This window comes from Ailuropoda melanoleuca, chromosome 2 (genome assembly GCF_002007445.2).
Source record: "Ailuropoda melanoleuca isolate Jingjing chromosome 2, ASM200744v2, whole genome shotgun sequence".
NCBI classification, from domain to species: domain Eukaryota; kingdom Metazoa; phylum Chordata; class Mammalia; order Carnivora; family Ursidae; genus Ailuropoda; species Ailuropoda melanoleuca.
In genome coordinates, this window is record NC_048219.1 from 168,638,441 (window position 1) to 168,657,063 (window position 18,623).

Here is an 18,623-nt window from a genome sequence, read left to right on the forward strand (position 1 = left end):
TTCCTCTTCTGTAAAAGGAAGGATCCCACCGTCACGTTATCCCCAAGAACCCCTTAGTTTTGCCATCTCAGGACTCCAGAGGACAGAATCGGTGCTCTGCTTAAGACAAGGGTCCTAATCCGGGGATGTACTGTATGGTGATTAACATAATATAAAAAAAAAAAAAAGACAAGGGTCCTGGCAGGTCCTTGGGCCATCCCTGCAGCTCAGTACCTGTAAACCGCCACTCCCTGGGGTGTTTTTGGTGGGCGTGGCGACAAGCACCTGCTCCCAGGCTTTCCTTGAATCTTGCTCCAATCCCCACATTTTAACGGTGTAGCTCAGCAGTCTCCCAACTATTCCCTCGAGGGTGCTTTATGAGATCCGGTTTCAATTCCCTGGTGGGTAGCTCTCAGGTCCCGTTACAGTTCCCTAGAGCTCAACGCGTGTGCGGGAGGGACAGAGCCAGGGAGAGGTGCAGTGAGGGGACAAGGCTCCCGGGCTCCAGTTACCCGCTGCACGGCCCCCGCCCCGGGCCGCCGAGTGAGCGGCGGGGCCGGGGAGCGTCGCGGCCCCTTTAAGAGCAGGGCCCAGGCCGGCCCGGGGGCCGCGGGAGCCCTGAGCGCTGCGCGTCGCCGAGGAGTTGGGATCCGGCGCAAAACTTTCCTCCCAACTCCAGCCCCGCGCGCTGCCGCTGCCGCCGCCGCCCACTCCAGCCCGGGGCCTGGGGACGGCCCAGCCGCCGCCGCCGCCGCCGCCAGGGCGGCCAGGGCCAGAGCCAGGGCCAGGGGGCAGGGCCAGGGCCAGAGCCGGGCCGGCAGTTTCGCTTTGGCGGGCTCGCAGCAGCCGCCTTGTTCGGGCCTGAGCAGGAGCAGGAGCCGGAGCAGGGAGAGTAGGAGGAGCCCGGCCGCGGTGCCGCCGCGTCCCTGGTCACCAGCTACCTGGGAGGTAGTCCTTCCCGTTGCCGCCCCCTCCCCCGATTGCCGCCAGCCGCGGGGCCGCCTACGCAGGGCGGAGGGGCGCCGCCTCGAACCCCGGGCCCTAAGGGGGTTCATTAGGGGCTGTGCCCGTGAGGCCGGACACCTGTTCGGCGGGGCACGGCGTGGGCACCAGGGGCCAGGATGAAAGTGACCGTGTGCTTCGGCAGGACAGGCATCGTGGTGCCCTGCAAGGAGGGCCAGCTGCGCGTCGGGGAGCTCACGCAGCAGGCGCTGCAGCGGTACCTGAAGACCCGGGAGAAGGTGAGCGCTGGGGCGGGGAGGGGGGTGCGGCTGCGGGGCGGGCTCCCCGGGAGCGCACTGAGGCTGAGGCACCTGCCAGAGGCCCCAGGACTGGGTGGCGACGCCCAAGGGACGCAGTCTGCCCAGGAGTCTTAATTCGGCGCTACCTGTGCCCTCAACTTTTGTTTGTTTTCTAATATAAGTGACCTGGATGTCTTTGGGCTTTCGTGGGCCTTGCTTCTCAGAGGGTGATAGGAGGAAACGCTGCCTGGGAGGCAGCTGGGGTCTGGCTACAAATGCACCATCTGGTGCCCTCATCCAAGACCTCGGCCTCTGAATCTGGTTTTAAAGAAGTTTCCAGGTGGTTGGAATGACCATTGAAGTTTGAGAAGCACTGCTTTAGAAGGTGTTTGAGAGAACGCTTCTTGAGGGAGTATTTGAAGGTGCTGCTTACTTCAGGTGTGAGTTTTGACCAGGGCTAAAGCCCGCCCCACTTCTGTTCTTGGAGTTAGAAAGTTGGTTGGTGCTAGTCACAGACACTCAGAAGATATAACTGACAGGGCCCTTGGGACTGGAGTCTTGTGAGCTGCTCTCCATCAGTGACTGGAGCAGGAACTTAGGGTGGAAGGATGCCGTTTGCTTACACTCAGCAGTCTACATTCTGAGTGTCTTTAGTTTCAGGCCGCATATCCTGTATTTACTAGTGTGTGCGCCGTGTCAGGCCCCGCGTGACTGTTGGGTAGATTGTTCCCAGCCCTGTCCCTGAAATCGGCAACAAGTAAAAGTTAAGTGACTATTGTTTTTAAGTGTGCAGTGCATCTTCAGAAGGCCTAGCAAGACACTTGAATTCATAATAGGTGTTTGGGTAGCATACTGGGAGTCTGTGTCTTCTAACATGGAAACTTTAAATGAAGGCATTGAAGAGCGCCTTTTTCTTTTTTGAATCTTCAAGTGGAACATCATACCCCAAATCTTCCTCAAAATGACAAGTCATAAACTCTTGAGTTAGAGGTCAGTGGCTCTCTTAAAGTTTGTTCTCATGCTGTGAGAACTGTAGAAATGGCCTGTAAAACTATGTGAGTTTCTACCCCGTTTCCCCCCCATTATTACAATAGTGTATGCTGTTTTGTATTGTGTAATTCAGTTAAAAACTGAGATTTGCACAAGTAACAAATTCTCCTTGGAACTGTATTTCCCTCATTTTTGAAAGTAAGCTAAGGTTAGTAGTAACAACATATTCTAGACAAATTATTAAAGTAAATGTCATTGAAGGATTATCTTAATGAGGTGATACTTACTTTTTACTAACTTAATATGAAAAATAATTTATGCTTTAACATCTTGTATATTTAGAAGCTTAGTATGTGGAGCTGTCCAAGTAATCGAAGTAAGCTACATGCTTATAAATAACATGCAGGGGACCAGATGAAATTTAGTGCATTGTAATTTGATCTTAAAAGGTGTTAAAAAGCTATTGATATTCTGTACTGAAAGCATAATTTATAATATCACAGAACCTATAATGTAATTGTATTGATCAGTTTACTGTTATTACCAGATATTACATTTTTCTGTGTTTACATTTATATATTAGTGAGTGTGACATTTAAAGGTCACCTGCAGTTTATAAATGCTCCCTCCCTTCTTTGGCTTTTAAAATCTCAATTTAATAAGTGGCAAGTGATATTTTCTCTTTCCCAAATCTCTCTCTCCCATAGTTTCATTTTAAATAGTATCGTAATCATAACAAGGCTTAACTAATATTAAATGGTATTCCTAATGGAACTAAAATGTCAAGAAATAATCTGTCAAATTCCATGCTTTCATCCATTGAATTTAGAAAATAATGGGAAAAGACCAGAAATGTCAAAATTCAATTTGAAAGGCAACTTGTCATGAATTCACTTTCCTTGAATCAGTGAAAGAGATTTAAAAGGCTTGCTTCCCTGGACAGCAAAGTTTTTAGCCCTGCACTCAGAAATAAAAACATAACAATAACGTGAATTGTGCTTACTTGAGGCAGGTGCTGTTGTAGGAACTTTATGTAAGTTAAATGATCTCATAAGGCAGGTACTAATTTTCTTTTTACACATAGGGAATAAAAGACACAGAGATATGAGTGATGTGTGGTAGAATTGAACCCAGGAACTGAGTCCTTGCTCATAGGGTCCTTACTCATAGACACTAACTGCACAGCCTGGTAGGTTCTTATGCATTGGAATTTATCCATTTTATTCATTTTTTGCAGTTTGTTTTAAAAAGACCTTTCCATCTACAAACTTCTATAATAACCTGTCAGCCTGAAGATGGCAATTTTGTTTCTTGCTGAGAGTTGGGACATGTACAAGTTCCTCTTGATTATATCTCATACAGTGTAGGTCTACATGTAATGGGGACAAGTCTGAATTCTGAGCCTAATATTGCGGGATTTGCAAACCAAGTATGAACAACATTCCTTAGTTTGATTACAGATGAAAAAATGGGCCAAATCTCTTAGATATCCAGGTGGAGAGTGCTGTAAAGAAGCAAATTTGGTGGGATCATGAATGTAAATTCAGCCCATTTCTTTTGGGGCCTTGAATCATTTAGATGGGAGAAAGGCAGATTTCAAAATGGAGGCTAGAGTTGAGGTGTCTATAGTTTGGAGGGTAAGTGAAGCCCAAGGAGGCCATTCTGGATTTTGTGGACAGCATCAGAGAAGTATCCACCCTCTGCTGAGAAGAAACAAAGAAGACTGGTATTTGGGGAATGTGGGGAACCAGCTGAATCAGCATCAGATAAGGCCAGAAGTAGGTAAGATGCTGAAGACACTGAGGGAACTTTTGGGAAGGCTTTAATTATGTTCTGAAATCTGGGACTTGGAGTTTCCTGCTGCCTCCTCCTCCCCACCGCTCAATGAACTTTACCGGGAAGGTGGAATTTACTAAGGGGCAAGAATTATGGGGTTGCTTGCCTTTGGATCCTGGTAGTTTATCAGTGTCCCAAGCTCTAAATCCAATTTACTTAAGTAGCTAGTGGCGAGGAGATTGTCTTCTTAAGTCATCAAGGTGGGGATCATTGGGTAACTAGTTAAATTTATCATCAAAATTACGTGTCACAGGTGAATGGTAATTGAGCCATATCCTGCAGGGGCTCTCAACCCTGGCTGATCATTAGTTACCTCTAATTTATCATTTAACATTTTAAATAATACAAATGCCTGCTTCCCTTTCTCCAGGATTCTAATTTGGTGGGTTTGGAGTGGTGCCTGGTCATCGGTGTTTTGAAAAGGTGATTTTGATGCCCAGCTAGGGCTGAGAACTACCAATCAGCTCCCTGAATCATTTGGTATCACTGAACTCATTTTATTTTATTATTTTTTATTATTATTTTTTTAAAGATTTTATTTATTTATTTAACAGAGAGAGACAGCCTGCGAGAGCGGGAACACAAGCAGGGGGAGTGGGAGAGGAAGAAGCAGGCTCATAGTGGAAGAGCCTGATATGGGGCTCGATCCCATAACGCTGGGATCACACCCTGAGCCGAAGGCAGATGCTTAACGACTGAGCTACCCAGGCGCCCCTGAACTCATTTAATTTTAAACTCTTTTGATGGCAATTACTGTATTTTAGACCTCACCAGACCAACCTGTCATTAGCAATCATCCCTCTTACCATGAATGAATTCTCACAGCAGGTGGTCAAATAATTTAATAAATTGAACACACACACACACACATATACATATATTTCATACACACAAACACAGACACTAGATGTGGTCAGAGTGAATAAGGGAAAGACTTGTTTAGTAATGAGAATGTATAGTGTGGAGTTGAAATGAATGAGATAATATGAATATTGAGTTCATGGGATAGTGGATTTGACTGTATGAGAATACTTTTTTTTTTAAGAAATATTTGGTAGACTTGCCTAAATGAATCTTTTCTGTGTTCAGATATTTTGAGTAATTTGTTTTACCATTGAGACCAGCTTCCTAAATCTGAGCCAGATAAGAGTAACAATTCCATTTTCTGATAAATCGTGGGGTCAGCATCTAAAAATTTGTACAGTAACAAGAATCTGGTAGGCTATTGTATGGGCCTAACCTGGAGGAATAAGCTAGAAATCCTAAATTCTCGAAGTCTTCAGTTTTTGATGTCTTGTTTCCAGATTTTAAGGTTCCTGTATACATAAACTAGGACCAGACGGGATTCCCAAAATGCTTTTCAATTTATTGGGCACGGACTTACTTGAGTGCTTCATTTTCTGTTCAGTCCTCTCCTAGTATGTGGACTGCATACTCTCCCCAGCAAGTGGATAAGACTGACTCACCAGCAGCAGGGCACACGCCGCTCTCTTGCTTTTGGTTCTGCTACTTGACTTGCATAGAAGAGCCTCTGAGTTTGCAGACACAGGGCTAGTGGGGCCTGGTGGGACCCACGGATGTGTTTTTTCAATTCTGCTCAGTATCACATTTTTTAAAAAAGATTTTTATTTATTTACTTTAGAGAGAGACCGAGATAGGGAGAGAGAGAAAGCACAGGAGTGGGTAGGAGAGGGAGAAGCAGGCTCCCCAGTGAGCAGGGTGCCCGATGTAGGGCTCGATCCCAGGACCCTGGGATCATGACCTTAGCTGAAGGCAGATGCTTAACTGATTGAACCACCCAGGGGCCCCTCAGTATCACCTTTTGACTTAGTTTCCATGTTTAAATATTTTGAGACTTCATGCAAAGATCCAGATTTCTACCCTCTTTGGGGGAAAAACAAATCAAACTCTGACAGTACTGGGCTTTGCTTCCCCACCTACCAACCATCAGTTGGAGATGAGACACCCCTCTTCTCTTTGGAACACATCATTCTACTCTCCACTCCATTATTGCCTCTCTAGCAGTATGTTACTACCTCAGACTTAACTTTTTACTCTATTATTTCTTTGTTTATGGCCCACTGTTGTTCTTTGGCTTGGTGTAGGCCTTTGGATTTGTGGCCCCTGGGCCTTCTCTTCCCCATGACACCGCTTTCTCTTCCCTCCTATACCTCTCTCTGTCCCTCACACCTCTTTGTCCCCTCCCCCATGCCTCCTTCTCACCCCCCTCCCCATGCCCCTTTCTGTCTCTCTCTCACCCACCACCCCCAGGCTCCCTCCCTCTCCTGTGACCTACGTATAGGATTTGCTGACTGGGGCTGGGGCTGCGGTTTAGTTCCTCTGAGCTAAGTTAATTGCCTCATGTGCAGTTGGGAGCCACAGCCCTGATTTGTAGTTTGGAGACTGGTCAAATGGCTTAGTATTTAGAAGTATTTATCCCCATTCCCAGGGCATTCTGCTTCATAGATCCTCTTTGAGGAAGTTGGGCAAAAGATCATGTCAGATTTTTAGGAGACTATGTTTTCTGAAGAGATCAGTCATTAAAATCATCTGAGGTGTCTATTAATAATGCAGAGCATTGGGTCTCTTGGAAAATGTGAAGCACTACAGTCCAGTAGAACTTTTTGTGATGATGGAAGTGTTCTATGTCTGCCTTTTCCAGTAGGGTGGCCTGTGGCCACTCATGGCTTTTAAATACTTGAAATGTGGCTAGTGTAACTGAGGAATTGAATTTTAAATTTAAATTTAAATGGTCACAGATGACTTACCCAAATGGACAGTTCAAGTCTAAGGCTCCTCTGATGACTTCTCTCCGTGGCTTTTGGAAACCACTGGTCTAAAGCTTAGATCCCAGGCAGCCCTTAACTTGACATTCTTATAGGTGTGGTTGTCCTGTTGAGAACTTTGCCAATCAGAAAGGGATCTTCATTTACCTTTTGGTATCCACAGGTGGAAGAGAGGGCCTTTAAAATCTTGAATCCTTCACCTAGACATGAGCAAAACCCAGCTTGATTTTAAAGCAAGTTGAGTTAGGCTTCAGTGTGCCCCTTTGGTGCAACAGCCTGGGGATGCACAGCATCTATTTTTGGTATTGGTGGATGGTGGGCCAACAAGGGGTGGTGAACAGAAATCTGGACATTTTTAGTGAGCTTTAAGATGCTTTTAGATGAGCTCATCCAGCATTATGGGCCCAAATATCATCGCGATAGCTCCAGCCCAGATCTTTCCTCTGAGCTCCAAACTCTGTACGTAGCAGTTTCCTTGACACCTTTACTTGGATGTCAGGTAGGTATCTGACCCTTAGCAAGCCCCAAACTGAACTCCTGATCCCCTACTCCAAATCCACCTCTTCATGGTCTTCTTGTCTCATTACATGACAGTGTTATCCTTCTGCTTGTTCAGGCCAGAAACCCAATCTTTGATGGCTCTGTTCCTTCTGTGATTGACCTGCAATCAATCTGCAACTCAGAGGGACACTACTCTCACAGTACATTCAGAATCTAACTGCTTCTTCCAGCTTTTCTGTTAGTGTGCTGGGGATCATGGTATTTTTTTTTTTTTTAAGATTTTATTCATTTATTTGTGGGTGGGAGGGAGAGAGAGAGAGAGAGTGAGAGTGTGTGAGCATGGGGGGAGGGACAGAGAATCTCACACAGACCAATGGGGGCTTGATCTCAGAACCCTGAGATCATGGCCTGAGCCAAGATTAAGAATCAGTCGCTTAGCCACCCAGGTGCCTCGGGGCTCATGGTATTTTTGTTTTTGTTTTTTTCTCAATGGGTTTTAATTTCTACCCCACACCACCACTGTAAGTCTTTTCTCAACACGAAAACTAGAGTGACATTTAAAATTCTCGTCAGGTCATGTCATTCTTCTACTCCAGATCCTTTGTCAGCTCCCATCTCTTGCAGGTGGCCTGTAAGGGACCACATGATCTGGGTATCTGTGCAAAGAAAAGTTAGTGTAGCAGGCCTGAGAGTCCTGTCTTCAGGCCTACGTACAGGACTGGCTCTTGATTGGCATCCGGGAACTTAGATTTGTGGAGCGTTCCCACCATTCCCTGAAAAGAATGGCTTATGCAAATGGCTTATTGTTTATGCAAACAGTATGGTTTATAGTGAGCACTTGCTCTCTTTCTGAGGCCTGAAATTTTTGTGCCTGCTAGGCAGAGGGTCCCTGTGTGGCCAGCCCTCAGTGAAAACTGTGGATGTTGAGTCTCTACTGATCGCACTGGTAGACAGCATTCCACAAGTGATGTCAAAACTTGTTCCTGGGCTGGGGGTGGGGGAGTCTACTGGAAGCGGGTCCTTGGAAGCCTGTGCCAAGTTTCCTGCAAACTTTTTTTTGATTTTTGCTTTGTATCCTTTTCCTGTGCTACATCACAGCTGTGAGAATGACCGATGCGGAGTCCTGTGAGTCGTCCTAGTGAATCATTGAACCTGGGTGGTCTTGGGGACCCCAGCATACCATCTCTTACCTTTCAGACCTCCTCTTCCACCCCTCTCCTACTCTCCCCCAGCCTTGTGATCTTGTGGCTGTTATTCCAACAATAACAGACAGGCTCCCACCTCATGTGCTGTTTATCTCTGCCTGAAAGAGTCCCCTCCAGTTATCCACCTGTCTCGTTTCCTCATCTTTTCCATCTTAAGATTGTTCCTGTCGCCATGAAACCTTCCTGACCGCACTGTTTATAATTATAACCCCTCCAACCATCCTCTATATTGCTCTTTCCTGCCTTTTCTCCCCAGAAATCCTCCCTCGCTATCACACGGCTTATTATAACTGTATTTATATGTCCAGTTCTCCCCACTAGAATTTTAGTTCAGTAAAGGTAGAGATCTTTGTCAGTCTTGTTCAGCGTTGATCCCCCAGTTCCTGTGAGAGTGCCTGGCACACAGTGGGCTGGTAATGAACTCTTCTTGAGTTAAACCTCCTTTTACCGTGTGTCTACTGCCACGAGTTGCAGTTGTTCCAGGGTAGAGTACCCCACTGTCCAGGAGCTTAAATAACTGCAAACACACAAAGAAGGCTCCGTGTAGTGTTTTCTAGGTCTGGGGGGTTCAAGAGTGCCATCTTCATGCACAAGTCTGGTGCCTCGGCTGGAGTGGCTTGAATAGCTGGGGGCTGGTTCCCGGGGGACCGGTGTCGGGACTGTCATCTGGGTCCCTGGGTTCCCTCGCACGCAGTCTTAGCGTCCGATCCTCTTCGCCCTGGCCTCTTCCCATGGCCTCCAGGACAGGGTCGCTAGACTTCTTAAATGGCTGCTCGGGGCTCCAAAGAGTACGAAGGCGGAAGCTGCCAGGTATTCTTAGGCTTAGATCTGCCACTGGCATGATATTTTCTACCATGTTCTATTTTTTTTTTTAAAGATTGATTCATTAGAGCGAGAGAGAGCACGAGCAGGAGAGCCAGAGGGAGAGGGAGAGAGTCTCAAGCCAACTCCATGCTGCCCACAGAGGGCTCCATCTCAGAGCCCTGAGATCACGACCAGAGCCGAAACCAAGAGTCGGGCGCTCAACTGATTGCGCCACCCAGGCGCCCCTGCCACCTTCTGTTAATTCAAGCACGTGACAGGAGAGTGGGGGTGGGGGGTGAAGGGAGAGGATCATACAAGGAGCTGAATAGCAGGTGGTAGTGGCGTTCTGGAGGGGCTGCCAGTATAACAGGTCACAGCCTTGGGGCTGCAAATATGGAGATCAGTCAGTTCCTGTCTCTGGTTTTGGTGAGTTTTGCAGCCTTCTGGGGGGAGGAGGCCTACGTGTGAGTAAGCCAGGTTTACTCTAGAGGTATGTTTCCTGGGCTACAGTGTGGACCAAGGATGCTCTTTGAAACAGAAGACCCTGAAGCCTTTTTGAAGGACGGGGAGGAATTTGCAAAGTGGAAGAGTGAGGTGAGGCATTCCGGGTGGAGGGAGCAAAGTGAGTGGGCACCAGCGGGTTGAGGGAGTTGTGAAAAGTCAGACCAGGCCCAGGGAGGAGCGTTGGTGTGCAGTCACTTGAACCCAGCTTGTGACTGCCCTCGGGTGACGCCCTCAGGGATTTTCATGGCTTCTTAATGTGGCTGTTGGTTTCATTACAAGTATATTCATGTTTCACTCAATTTGCATATCTAAAAGTATTTGCATGGATTTAAGAAATGGAGAGGATTTTGGAAAATTGGATTAAAAAAATAGATATTTCTGTTAAGGCCTCATTCAACCCAGTTGATTACCCTGGTTCTTACACCTTCCCCAGATAAACTGCTTTCAACAAGATTATGAAGATGTGGTGCTTGTTACTTTTCATTCTTTATTTTTTTTAAAGATTTTTATTTATTTAAAAAAATTTTTTAAAATATTTTATTTATTTGAGAGAGAGAGAACAAGCAGGAGGAGGGGGAGAAGAAGCAGACCCCCTCCCCCCCACCAAGCAGGGCCCAATGTAGGGCTCCATCCCGGGACCCCAGAATCCCGACCTGAGCTGAAGGCAGGAGCTTAACTGACTGAGGCACCTAGGTGCCCCTTAAAGATTTTTATTATTTTAATTTTTTTTAAGTAGTCTCTCCATCCAACGTGAGGCTTGAACTCATGACCCTGAGATCAAGAGTGGCACACTCTACCGACTGAGCCAGCCAGGTGCCCCTCATCCCTTATATTTGATGATATTTTTAAGCTCTATCTGCCCATGAACTTTCCAGGATTTTTAAACACGTCTCTTCTCAGTCTTTGCAGCTGCTCTCTACGCTGTTTTCACATTTGCTGGTGCATCAGGCTCTGGTTCTGTCTCAATGGGATCTCCCCTATTCTCTGGCTTCAGCTACCCCAAAATACACACCTCTGCCTCTGAACTTCCCTAGACCCCAAATCCACCAGCCTCTGGACTTCACCACCTTAGTTCCACACACAGTTGAAGCCCAGCCTTTTCTCTGTAAATCTGCTGGTCACCATTTCTGCTGGTCACCCTCATTCACCCAGAAGTCTGATCCAGAAACCTGGGCATACTTTGTTCCTTGGTGATCTTTCCTCCCTTATATCCCACCCAGTGCTAGTTTGTTCAAAAGCTTCTTTGGTTCCAAGTGTGTCTCATGCGTCTGCTTTTACCCCAAAGCCATGCCATTGCTCATTTCTGCTGTGGGGGATTGCCGCAGACTCTTAACTGACCTCTCTGCCTCTGCTAGCTCTGGGCTCTTCCAAACCGTTTTCCGCTGAGAACCTTACAGCCACAAATCTGGTGATGTATGAACTACTGCTGGGAATATTTAAACAGTTCCCTGTTGCCTTTAGGTGGAAAGGCAAACTTTGCTTGCCTGTCCATTGTCTTCTCTATCCCTTTATGCCCTTCCGATTCCTACCTGCGGTTTCCTGTTCTTTCACACTTCCCCACCCCTGGTAAATTCTGCCCATCCTTCCGGATGAGTCTCCAGCTTGCTCTTCTCTAGGAATTTCCTCCCTCCCTGCCCTATGTCGCTCTTGCTCAGGGGCTTCATTCTTGTGTTCTCAGAGCTCCCCATGCTTGTGCTTTTCTTTTGGAAACTATATCTTATATTTTACTGTTAGGTAGTCAGAGTCCACTAACTTAACAGACAACACCCAAATGACGGTGGCTTATCGCAGCAAAGGGTTCTCTCTCTGGGTGGGAGGTGTGGGCTCTGACACACATAGTCCCCTCCCCACTGTGTGCTTTGGCCTTGGGGTTTTCTGAATATCTGCACTCTGCTGACTGATGAATAAAGAGAACATGGAGGAGGCCACAGGACATTTGTGGCCTGGCCCGGAGCGGCAGATATGACATCTTACTAGCATTTCCCTGGTAAGACTAGCCGTGTGCCCCATCTAGATGCCGTGGGGTTAGAAAGTAGTCCACTTGGATAAAGGTGCACACCGAGCCAGGCACTGCCTGTACTGCAATCATTTTGTCTCCCCCCGACACTGTGAACTATTCAAAAACAAGGAATTTGAAAAAAATTTCCTATCCCTGTTTTTAGCATATGCTTGACATCTAGTGTGCATACCATAGATACTTGTGAAATTATGTTAAATTTCACATTGCTTCCTTTCATAAAAATGAGAATGGCTTTGTATTCAACACAAAGTTTTGCAAGTTTGAAATCTTCAGATGTGGTATTTTTTTTTTTTAAAGTCTACATGCAACTTTTCTCTTGATTGTCCTCAAATACCTCATCAAATCCACATTTACTGTAGACAGTTGTTGAGTGGTCCATTATATCTGCCGTAATGATTGTCTTAAATAACAGCTTCGGAATCTGACAGCTTGACTCACTTCTCAGATTTTTGAGACTGAGTGCTCTGTGGTTCTGGATTTTCAATGAAGGAACATCCTCTTTTTGCTTCATGAGGATTTGTGCAGTGCTTTTTCTTATATTTGAACAATGTTTGATTTTTCAGTGTCTTGCTCATTAATTTCACGTTGATTTTTAGAAATGAATCTGGATTATCTTAATTTGGATGGTTTCGTTATGTTTGGAAGGCATGGTACCTGTGTCAAGGGGCTGCCAAATTCGTTTTGCCTCCTGTCCCTGGGCTCAGCAATTCTTCTGATTGCTGGACTCTGGCTTTTTGGATTGCGATGAGGTGGAATTTCAAGACACCAAAGACAGACTGATTAAAAAGGGTTCACTCTCAGTTTAGTCCTTATCAGATGCAGTGCCAAGTATCACCCAGATAAAATTGCCCTATACTCCTCCTGTCTTCTGCCTCTGGGGAAGCTATTAAACTTGCCTGGGGGGTCGTGGGCTGTGGAGGAGTTGTGGGGTGGGGGGACAGGGAGTTCACTTGGTGATGGAGGCAGATAACAGCGGAGATATCTGCAACCCTTGGGCTAAGCCCCTGTCAGCAAGACGAGAGAACCGTATGGACAGGAAATGAAGAGACCCATTTTATTGCTATGTTTGAGGCAGAAATTAAGGATTTACTTTTTTTTTTTTTTAAAGATTTTATTTATTTATTCGACAGAGATAGAGACAGCCAGCGAGAGAGGGAACAAGCAGGGGGAGTGGGAGAGGAAGAAGCAGGCTCACAGCAGAAGAGCCTGATGTGGGGCTCGATCCCATAACGCCGGGATCACGCCCTGAGCCAAAGGCAGATGCTTAAACCGCTGTGCCACCCAGGCACCCCAAGGATTTACTTATTTTTTTAATTAAAAAAATTTTTTTAAGATTTTATTTGAGAGAGAGAGAGAGCAAGAGCAAGCACAAGCAGGGGGAACAGCAGAGGGAGAGGGAGAAGCAGACTCCCCACAGAGCAAGGAGCCCAATGCGGGGCTTGATCCCAGGATCCTGGGATCATGACCTGAGCTGAAGGCAGACACTTAACCAACTGAGCCACCCAGATACCCCAAAATTAAGGATTTATGGGGAACTCTGGTAATAGACTTCTGATGTCTTTTTAGAGAGATTTAGGATTAGTTTTTTTTTAATCCATCTTTTTGTTTTTTAAATTGAAGCACAGTTGACACACAGTATTACATTAGTTTGAGGTGTACAAGGTAGTGATTGGACAAATCTATATGTTATGCTGTACTCACCACAAGCATAGCAACCATCTGTCGCCATACAACCGTATTACAGTACTGCTGATGACATTCCCTGTGCTGTGCCTTTCATCCCCGTGAGATTTAGGCTAAGTTTTGCTGGTATTCTTTTATAAAGACATGAAGCCTAGAAAGTGCAACAGGGGATATATAGATATAATTTATACTCCTTCCTCTTCATAGAGAGGTGGGCTGTTTTGGGGAAGGGATGCAGAGATGGTGGGTTTCCTGACTTAAGAATGATGGGAAATAACTACAGTCCCTTAACCCCATCTTCACATAAAAAATATGTTGTCTATTCAGCGAGGCCTTAGGCCTCTAAGTAGTGGATGCTTTGCTGTGGTTGTCTATAATAATCTAGATGTCACTTCAGTCTCTTGAGAGAGGATTTAGACAATGATATTGGGCCAAGCATTATGTCTTGTGCTGGGGTTATAGAATAAAATAAGGCACAGTCCCTGCCTCCATCAGGCTTATAGAATAAAAGGGCAGAGAGAACAGTGTAGGCAAACCAGAGCATAGTATGGTGGAGGGCCCTGGAGTAGTGGGCAGAGAGAGTGACTGCGCTTGGCTTGGAGAGATGGGTAGTCGTGCAGGCTTCACTTGGTGTTGAAGGACTAATGGACGTTTGCCAGAGTAGTAAGGGTGGGGAGAGGCATTGGAGGAACCGGGAGAGAGGGTGATGGGACATGTGGGGTGAAAGGGGGAGGTATGAGTATGGGGGAGTTGATGGGGAGGAAGAGAGGAGCAGCCAGTCTGCCTGAACGTAAAGCATTTTTTTTGTTTGTTTTGTTTTGTTTTTCTGGTGGGAGAAGAGGATAGTATTATGGAACGTTTTTTAAGGGTGACTGTGGGAGGGAGTGGTGGGGCATGAGGGCCATGAGAATAAGGCAGGGTCAAAGCCAGGAGGCTTTTGTTACAATGGTCTAGGGAGCTTGAGGAGTCAAGGAAGCATTCTGGGCAGGGTGGTGATATTATCTGATCTGCCTTTTTGTATGGCTTTCCCTGGAGGATGAAGACGGGGGACTGAGACTAGACGTGGAGAAACTGGTCCAAGTCCCTGCCATGGGAATGGGGGATAGACATTGAAGCGAAGAGGAAATGGACTTTGAGATTTTGAGGAACAAAGGGATCGGACTTGGGAGTTGATTCTCTATACTAAAGGAAGTAAGGGTGGAAATGGAGCGCGGGGGCAGTCTGAATTTTGTGTTTCGTTGAATGCCCTGTATTCTAGGCATTGAGGTCTGGGGATACAGGGACCAGTAAGACATGGTCTGTGCCCTCAGGAGCGCCACAGACAGGGGTAGGAGAGATGGGAGACTAAGGACAGATGAAAATGTTGCTGGGGAGTGTTGAGGGCCTGGCTGAGATGATAAGTCATTTGGTCATAAAGATGCCAATCTTTTACATCACTTGCTTGGCATTAGATTAGAGCCTTGACTCAAGAGCGGTATTTGAAGGCAGATATGGAAAAAATGTGGAAAAAATTCCAGAAATGAAAGTGGTCAGACAGGTTGATGAATATATAAACTGTATTGGTGGCTTTCAGACTTCTGTGATAGAGATTCACGGTGGCTGGAAGCCCTCTGACTGCCTCTCCAGACCCACTCTTGACCCTTCTGTGGCCTCCTTTGTGACCTTGGAGGCTGGGCTGTGAGGACTCTCTGACTCTGGGGCTTCTGATTGTCCTCAGCTGTGGGGGAGGCCCCAACAGGAGAAGGGAGAGTGGTCAACTCCCCTCTTGCCACGTCACTGTCGTTAGCTACCTCTCTTCACTGAAGGTTACACCTCCTATCGGGCACCCCCTCCTCATACTTCTCTCTCCGCTGGGTTGACTTCCATTCCTTTCCCTTTCTCTTGGGTTCCGGATAATGGCGAGGGCTCACCACTGTTAAGTGCACTATCCCTTCATGTTTTCCCTTAACTTTGTGCAAACCTTTGTTAATAGTTTATTAAACACCTAAGTGCCTAATTTGAGTGAATCATCTGTTTCCTGCCAGGATTTGGATTAACAAATACAGTAATAATAGGGTTTCCTTCATGATCCAGTGTTCATAACATATATATACAATTGAAATAAAAGTTTCCTGGGGGTACTTATTCTTATTATAAATGATGCCTCTACTTTTTTTTATTCTGTTTTAGTTTTTAAAAGTAGTTAGGACATACTAATTTGATTTTACTACCCACTAATAGGTTAGGGCCCAGAGTTAGAAAACCGCTGAGGCTACCTGATATTTAGGGGACCTGGGATTAGTCATCAGGTCAGGTGACTCTAGATATCCTCACAGCTCTAAAATCACATTGTTTTTGGATTGAAATAAAGTGTGAGGCTGTAGGCAAATTCCTATGTCCAGTATGCATTATAAAGGTTTAAGTTACAATCTATGGATTATAATGTTAAATTCCCTGCGTAGATAAGATTTGGATCTTGAGACTTGAGAATGGCCAGCAGGTGAGCTAAGAGTCATCTGGGCCTGGAAGTCCACATGGCTGGATAAAATCTAGAAGAAATCTCAAGCATTGTTTGTCATCCCATATTCCTTTCATTGAGACATAGTAATAGTATTGGTAACTTTACGTATTAGTTTGTAGCAAAGAGTTGAGGAAGTATGCAATGGCAAGATAATACTCCTCTCTGTATTTAGAGACACATTTGTAGAGATTCAGTGGGCTTGAGTTTTGACAGCAGAGTTAGATCAGAGACATTTTCCCAGAACCTTAAAAAAAAAAATAAACGAAGAAACCCACAAAAAACCCCTGCAGTTCAGAAATTTTCAGTAAAAACTATTAGTTATATGATTATATAAATTTATTACATATATTATGTATAATATAATTTATATATATATAAATACACAATTTTTTTTGCTGTTGCTGCAACTAGGTTTGCATTTTAGATTTTTTCTCCTTTTGTTCTACCTTTTGTCTGTGGCTGAGAAGGACTCCTTGGAAGCATGAGGAGGGGTAGTGAGGAGTCCCTCACTCTGTTGCTGTACTGGTTTCATAGGGCTGCCATGACAAAGTTTTGACACCTGATGGCTTCACACAACAAACCTTTAATTTTTCACGTTGTGAAGACTCGAGGTCCAAAATTAACATGTTGGCAGGATTGTGCTCCTTTTGAAGCCTCTGAGAGGAGCCTTCCCTGCCTCTTCCAGCTTCTGGTGGCCCCAGATATTCCTAAGCTTGTGGCAGAGTAACTCCAGTATCCACCTCCATCTTTCCATGGTCATCCTCTCTGTGTCTCTCAGTCTGTGTCTCTTCTCCTCTGTAAGGATGCCAGTCAAACCTGATTAGGGCCCACCCTCATGACCTCTCTTGATGTGATTACACCTGTAGAGACTCTATTGCTAAATAAGATCACAGTCACAGGTACCAAGGGTTAGGACCTCAACACATCTTTTCTGGGGGTCACAGTTCAATTTATAACAATTGCTATTCAGTTTAAAGCAATCTTTCCAGCTTTTACACTAGGAGGCTTTGGGGGACTTCTGTTGATTCCCCATTGCCTTCCCTATAGTATTACTCTCTTCATTCCTCACATTTCTGTTCCAAAATGGTCCACAGGTAACTTGCTATCTGTTTTATTGAAAAACAAACGTCTCATGGTCTGCTATCACTCGCTACTACCCTTTCCACTTAAATATTCTGGTATCTGTGCTCTTGTTCTTTTCTGCCTCTTCAGATGACCTTTTTGAGATTCAGGTTTGTTCTCAATTTCATCTTTTCTCCTGTCCTTGACGGGCTGGCTTCATCAAGCATTGATAAAAGCCCAGTGGCTTGTCTGAGCTGCACTCATTAGTCAGCCCCTAATTAATTTAGCTTGGAGAGGGCGGGAGGGGCATTTTTGAGTACCTGTCATGTGCCACACAGTGCCTTTCCTTCAGGGCTTCACAAGCCAGGCAGGGAGACAGGTATACATAGTGAAATGAAGAAATCAGCAAACAAATGCCAAAAGAGTTCTCTGGGCATTCAGAAGGGAAAGAGCTCCCAGTGGGTTGGCTTGGCCAAGTGTGAGAAATAGATAGAATTTAGATAACTGAAGGAAAGGAGGGCAAGTGTGTCCTATGGCGGAGAGGAGGGAAATAGAAACATTGTAACAGTTCTCAAACTTCTTAGTCCCAACACCCCTTTTCACTCTTACATTTTAGAAGACCAGAAAGACCTTTTTAGGTGGATTATACCTATTTACCATATTTGAAATTAAAACTAAGAAAACAAAAGCACATCTAATTGATTTAAAATAACAAAGAGACCATAACAAGTTAAGATCACTTATTGCTATGAAAAAATATTTTTCAAAACAAAAGAAAAATTTAGTGAGAAGAGTGGCACTCCATAAGGTTTTGCAAACCTCTTTGATATTTGCTTATCAGATAGTTTCTCAAATGTGCTTTCTCATTCAGTCTGTTGCAGTTGGTTGTTTCGGTCGAAATACATGAAGAAAATCCTGCCTCGCATAGTTATGTAGTTGGAAGAGGGAGGAGCATTTTAATAGCTTTTTCAGATAATTGTAGATATGCTTTCTATATACCACATGCAAATTCAACACATGGTTTGTTTTATATTTCTTTCTTTCTCATACATGTATTACATCACAATTGCTGTGGGTTAGCCCATCCCTCTTCTTAGGATCCCCCGAGCTACAATCAAGGTGTCAGCTAGGATGCATTCTCAGGAGTCCTGTCTGGAAAGAATCTGCTTCTAGGCTCTCTCAGGTGTTTGGTAGAATTCCTTTCTTGCAGCTGTAGAACTAAGGGCCCTGGCTCTTACTGACTGCTAGCTGGTAGCAGTGCCTGGAGGCCGCCTCCTCTCCTAGAGGTCACTTGCAATTCCCTATCATGTGGCATCTTCCAGCATTTTCCAGCCTGACATATTACATCATCAAACCAGCAAGCAGGATCTCTAAAGCACGTTGGCCAGCAGGACAAATCTTCTATAACATAACATAATAATGGGATTATGATTATAAACATCAAAATTGTGGGATTCATGATTATAAACATCTTAGTAAGTGATGGTTTTCTTAAAGGTTAGTTGCAGCGTG

At 45.3% G+C, this 18,623-nt stretch overlaps 1 protein-coding gene across 1 annotated transcript in view; it reads left to right on the forward strand.

Annotated features, from left to right (window-relative positions):
* Nucleotides 1–412: 412 nt before the first annotated feature.
* Nucleotides 413–18,623, forward strand: part of PARD3B (par-3 family cell polarity regulator beta) — a 1,011,045-nt gene continuing 992,834 nt past the window's right edge. Inside the window, exon 1 of the mRNA XM_034655034.1 lies at nt 413–1,220. Coding sequence (XP_034510925.1) covers nt 1,101–1,220 — 120 coding nt within the window. The 5' untranslated portion in view covers nt 413–1,100. The remainder of the gene's footprint in view (nt 1,221–18,623) is intronic.